The sequence below is a fragment of the Gadus morhua genome, chromosome 8 (genome assembly GCF_902167405.1).
Source record: "Gadus morhua chromosome 8, gadMor3.0, whole genome shotgun sequence".
In the NCBI taxonomy this organism is placed as follows: domain Eukaryota; kingdom Metazoa; phylum Chordata; class Actinopteri; order Gadiformes; family Gadidae; genus Gadus; species Gadus morhua.
The window spans coordinates 11,731,036-11,736,486 of NC_044055.1; the positions used below are offsets into that span (position 1 = coordinate 11,731,036).

The 5,451-nt window shown below is 51.8% G+C and overlaps 1 protein-coding gene across 2 annotated transcripts in view; it reads left to right on the forward strand.

The window, feature by feature from the left end:
• The window catches only part of LOC115548706 (arylsulfatase I), an 8,797-nt gene extending 3,559 nt beyond the window's left edge, over window positions 1-5,238 (forward strand). For both annotated transcript variants that reach the window (XM_030363495.1, XM_030363496.1), the window contains 7 exons: window positions 29-103; window positions 346-520; window positions 819-1,055; window positions 1,801-1,947; window positions 2,289-2,436; window positions 2,784-3,343; window positions 3,680-5,238. In XM_030363495.1, coding sequence (XP_030219355.1) covers window positions 29-103; window positions 346-520; window positions 819-1,055; window positions 1,801-1,947; window positions 2,289-2,436; window positions 2,784-3,343; window positions 3,680-4,129 — 1,792 coding nt within the window. In that variant the 3' untranslated portion in view covers window positions 4,130-5,238. The remainder of the gene's footprint in view (window positions 1-28; window positions 104-345; window positions 521-818; window positions 1,056-1,800; window positions 1,948-2,288; window positions 2,437-2,783; window positions 3,344-3,679) is intronic.
• The last annotated feature ends 213 nt before the right edge of the window (window positions 5,239-5,451 follow it).

Below are 5,451 nucleotides of genomic sequence, written 5' to 3' on the forward strand. Positions count from 1 at the left end.
CTCCTCCCTCTCCTCTCCTCCCCTCCAGAAAGGCATGTCTTCCGACCAGAAAAGGTTTCGACACTTTCTTCGGATCGCTAACTGGAAGTGTAGATTACTACAGGTAATACAGCTCTTTAATACTAGCTTTACAACTACTGCAGGTAATACTACTCTGTAATACTAGCTTTACAACTACTACAGGGAATACTACTCATTAATACTAGCTTTACAACTACTACAGGCCACTCTTTAATACTAGCTTTATAAGTACTAGAGGTAATAAAAGATTGCCATTTTAGGCTCATCAATCATTATCTGTCTTATCTGTCTGTCTCTGTCTCCGTGTCACTCTCACACTCCCAGCTACGGGTCATGTGACGGCCCTGGACTGTGTGGTTATGATCTCCATGACAACGAGGGCGTGGCCTGGGGCCAGCAGGGCCGCTACTCCACCCTGCTCTACACCCAGAGGGCCCGCAAGATCCTGGAGGCCCACGACCCCGCGACCCGGCCCCTCTTCCTGTTGCTCTCCCTGCAGGTGTGTGTGTGTGTTTGTGTGGTATGTGTATGCATATTAAATGCTAGCATTATGTAAACATATGGGGGCAGGATAATGTAGTGGTTAGGTTGTTTCAACTCAAAGGTTGTGTGTTTGATTCCCAATGTCTGCATGCAGCCTAGCTGTGCCCTTGAGCAAGATGACCTTCCCCCTACCGGCTCCAGAATGCCATGTATCTGAGCTCACCGGCTAAATCGTGCTAAACGGACACACACATGAGTCTGTGGTGCGCTCATCATGTGACCCACGGCTGACCAATGGCGTGCTCCCTCTGCAGGCGGTGCACACGCCCCTGCAGCCCCCCAAGTCCTACATCTACCCGTACCGCCACATGTTCAACGTGGCGCGCCGCAAGTACGCGGCCATGGTGTCGACGGTGGACGAGGCGGTGCATAACATCACCTACGCCCTCCGCAAGCTGGGCTACTACCGCAACTCCGTCATCGTGTTCTCCACCGACAACGGCGCCCAGCCCTTCACCGGGGGCAGCAACTGGCCGCTCAGGGGCCGCAAGGTACGACCGGAAAATAGTTACTCAGTTACAAATTATAAAAGTAACTAGTTACTGTGGAAATAGCTATTGCATTACTTTGAAGTACTTTTTTAAATGCACAAATTTAAATGTCAAAGAATTTGGACCCCACCTCAACCCCTCTTAAAATACATACGAATGTTCAATTATTCTCTTTTGGATTATTTTTTTTCCTGTTTCTCGTTGACTCAATTGTGTCGTTGTGTGTCCGACTATGAGTGCTTTCGAATATGTGTTAACAACACCCGCCCAACTCTACCTCTGATTGGCTTACCATGAAATTGTACTCTTCCTCAGCCAATGGTTATCGTTAATGCGATTGTCTCGTGCCCATTAACCAAGGAAGAACAGTAAAGAGAGGAAGAGATCGAGATGGTCTTCAGCTACAGCTTCAATTATAGTAACGCGCCACATTTTTTGGAAATAACGCCGTTAGTAACGCCCTTATTTACAACGCCCTTATTTATAACGCCCTTATTTACAACGCCCTTATTTATAACGCCCTTATTTACAACGCCCTTATTTATAACGCCCTTATTCCCATCACTGGAACCGTAGGGGTGTGTTAGAACAATAGGGCTGTGTAAGAACCATAGGGGCGTGTCTGCTGGGATGTCTAATTGGTACCCTGGTGGTCCTGCTGGGATGTATAACTGGTACTGGTGTCTAACTGCTACCCTGTGAAGTGGTACTGGTGTATAACTGGTTCCCTGGTGGTCCGCTGAAGGGGACCTACTGGGAGGGCGGGGTGCGGGGCGTGGCCTTCGTCCACAGCCCCCTGCTGAAGCGCCGGAGGCGGGTCTCCAAGGCTCTGCTCCACATCACCGACTGGTACCCCACGCTGCTGGGCCTGGCCGGGGGCAACGTCAGCCAGGTCAGTCATACCTCCACCCCCCCCTACCCCTCACCTTTAAACTGGGTCCGCCAGCACGCTCCACAAGGGGGCAGTACCACATTCACCAGTGTCTCTGAGAACGCACTACCAATATATATATGTATATGTCTTCATCGCTCTCCCTCGCTCTCTCTGTTTGTCTGTCTCTCTCTCTCTCTCTCTCTCTCTCTCTCTCTCTCTCTCTCTCTCTCTCTCTCTCTCTCTCTCTCTCTCTCTCTCTCTCTCTCTCTCTCTCTCTCTCTCTCTCTCTCTCTCTCTCTCTCTCTCTCTCTCTCTCTCTCTCTTCCCCCCCCCCCCCCCCCCCCCCCCCCCCCCCTCAGTCAGAGGTTCTGGATGGTTTCGACGTCTGGCCGACCCTGAGTGAAGGGAAGCCGTCTCCTCGCCACGAGATCCTCCACAACATCGACCCGCTGCACACCCCCCACAGCCCCCCATCGCACACTCTGACCTTTGACACGGCTCCTAAAGGTAACGAGAGTACAAGAGACCCTCAAACTCAGGGTTCCTTCAACTATGGGTCGGAACCCTGAACCGGGTCGCGATCCAGCTCACAGCCTGACCATGCTCAGTAGAACCCTTTTGTTGAACCAAAGGGTTCCACTCCGTGCGGTGGTCAAGTCCCAGGGATACGGGGACATTTCCTTCTCTGAAAGGGTTCAACAACCCTGCTGTAGTTGATGAAAAGTTCAGCCTGTACGTGTGTTCTGAAGGTTGGGATTTACCCACAATCCCTCAGTGCTTTACATGCTATGATACCGTATGTCTCCAAAGTGTTCCTACTTCTTCAACGTCCTGGTCTGTGTTACCTCCTCCAGGAACCCCGAGGCAGGGGGGCCGCCTCAACGCCACCAAGCCCACCAAGAAGAAGAAGAAGAAGAAGAGGAAGAAGAAGAAGCCCCCCAAACCGCCGGCCAAACCTGTCTCCAGGCGCGGGGGGCTCTCCCGGTACGCCCGGGGGAGCAGACAGCCCACCAGGAAACACAAGTCCAAGATACAGGGGGGGTCCAAGGCCCGGAGGTACCCCCTGCTCCGGGACTCCCCCGACGAACAGAACCACCTGACCTCCGGAGGGGCCGAGAGCGGGTTCCTCCAGGGGTCCCGGTCCAGACGCCCCCCCAGGACTAGGTCTAAGATTCACACCAGATCCCGTGCGACCGGACACCACTACCAGGGCGACACGCAGCCGGGACCTACCCCGGCCACATCCCATAATAACACCAACGACACGCCCGTCACCGGGCAGCCACCGGGCGCCACGGCAACACCCCAGTGGTCGCAGCACATCTTTGACACCAACGTCCAGGCGGCCATCCGGGTCGGAGACTGGAAGCTGCTGACCGGAGACCCGGGCCACGGAGACTGGGTTCCTCCTCAGGTACAGAAAACCGGATTCACCTGAAGCCTAGGGCCTAGCCCTAGCCCTAGCCCTAGCCCTAGCCCTAGCCCTAGCCCTAGCCTGGGGCTGCTATAAAGGCTTCTGCTGATGACTCCTAGGGCACAAGGCCAAGTCAACACCCTAACCTTAACCATAGCAGTACCTGAGCTGAACCTAACCAACATTCATTCCTTTGCACTTTAGAATCCACTGTGGGAGCGATAGAAGCGAAAGCCCCCACACGGCTCGGCAAAGTCTTGGAATTCTACCATAGCGTAGCCTAGCTCCTATTGGACGACACCGCTAGTGATGACCCGTCTCCCCATCTCTCCCCAGATGCTGAGCAGTCTGCCTGGGCCCTGGTGGACCTTGGAGAGGACCTCCACCTCCTCCTCCTCCTCTTCCTCCAAGGCGGCGGGCCACAAGAACGTCTGGCTGTTCAACATCAGCGGCGACCCGTACGAACGCTGGGACCAGTCGGCCCAGCGCCCCGACGTGGTGACGGCGCTGCTGGAGCGCCTGGCCTTCTACAACCGCACCGCCGTGCCCGTCTTCTTCCCCCCCGACGACCCCCGCGCCGACCCCGCGCTGCACGGCGGCGCCTGGGTGCCCTGGGTGGAGGAGGACGAGGGCCGCGGGGTGGAGGAGGAGCAGGAGCTGTACCGGGGCGTGTACAAGCAGCGCCGCAGGAAGAAGCAGAAGACCATGATGAGGCAAAAGCAGATGAGCAAGCTGAACTCGTACGTCCTGAAGCTCAACAACCAGCTGACCTCCAGCCTGGTCTGAGCTCCAGCCTGGTCTGACATACAGTCTGGTGTGTGGTCTAAGGTCACGTCTGGTCTGGTTTGACCTCCACTCGGGTCTAACTTTGGATCTGACGTCCGGTCTGATGTCAAGTCAGGTCTGGTCTGACGTCTGGTCTGGTCTGACCCCCAGTGATGAGGAGCCCTCTGGGATCCCGACCCCCCCAGGTCCAGTCAAGATCCACTCGATAGCCCGCGGCCTGAGCGCTAGAGACAGGGCTCAGCTGAAATTCACTTTTTACGTGAAAAGAAGGGAAATAAGACTTGGGGGGGAATGACGAAATGGAAACTTTGCTTCTTAACGACACTGATTCAAAGTATGTGATATCCATTATATTTGTTGTTTATAACAATGATATTTTTTGGTATGCAACAAGAGTTCTCCGTTTGTCACAAATAAGATCAAAGATGAGACGAGACGTGACGAGATCGGACGACAGCCAATAAGAAGCACAACAGGGAGTGATGTCAGAGGCGATGGTGTCTAAAGGGAGGCACCTTGTACGAGGTTGTGCTAGTTTGTTATGGCTGGATTTCTCACTGCAGGAAACTGTTTCCACACTGCATTTTATTCACTTTATTACCAAGATTCTCCATTACATTTGATTCACATTTCTGTTTAATGCCTCTTTACACAAGTAGCACTTTGTGATTTTGAATTTTTTAACTCAGTTCAATGATCCTCAGTCAACTAGCGGCCATCTTTGTACTAGACCTCCACCTGGTTAGCATTCAGGACCGAGATGGCTGACTGGTGAAGAAGCCACATCGGCTTCTTCACCGATGTGAAGAAGCCGGTGAAGAAGCCGATGGGGAAATGGGAAATGTGCCTTTTGATAGCGGTTTGGGTGTGTTAAAATATACTGTACTTACTTTTGGTAACAGATTTTTGCCAAGGACAAGGACTTTCTTTTGAGGCCACTTTTTATTCCACATTTATTTGTTCACCTTTGTACTGGATTTTATATTTTCACGGACAAGGTGAACTAAAATACCAAAGATATATATGTGAAAGACATACTGGTTTCTTTTGGAAATGGATTGTTGCTAATCAATGCAGTTTTCTAAATAAAAAAATACTTTCAAAATAAAGCTTTGGCTGCTGTGAATGATTGACATAGGGTATGTCACAGAATAGAGTTCCACAGGGCTCTTATATTTTATTATTTTCTATTTTATCGGGTTTAGGACGGCCACCCTTACTCCTTTAACTTATTTATTTCGCGATATACAAGTTTTTTTTTTTTTAATGAATCGATGCGTAATAGAAAGAATAATTCCACGATAGCTCGAATCTATAGTCAA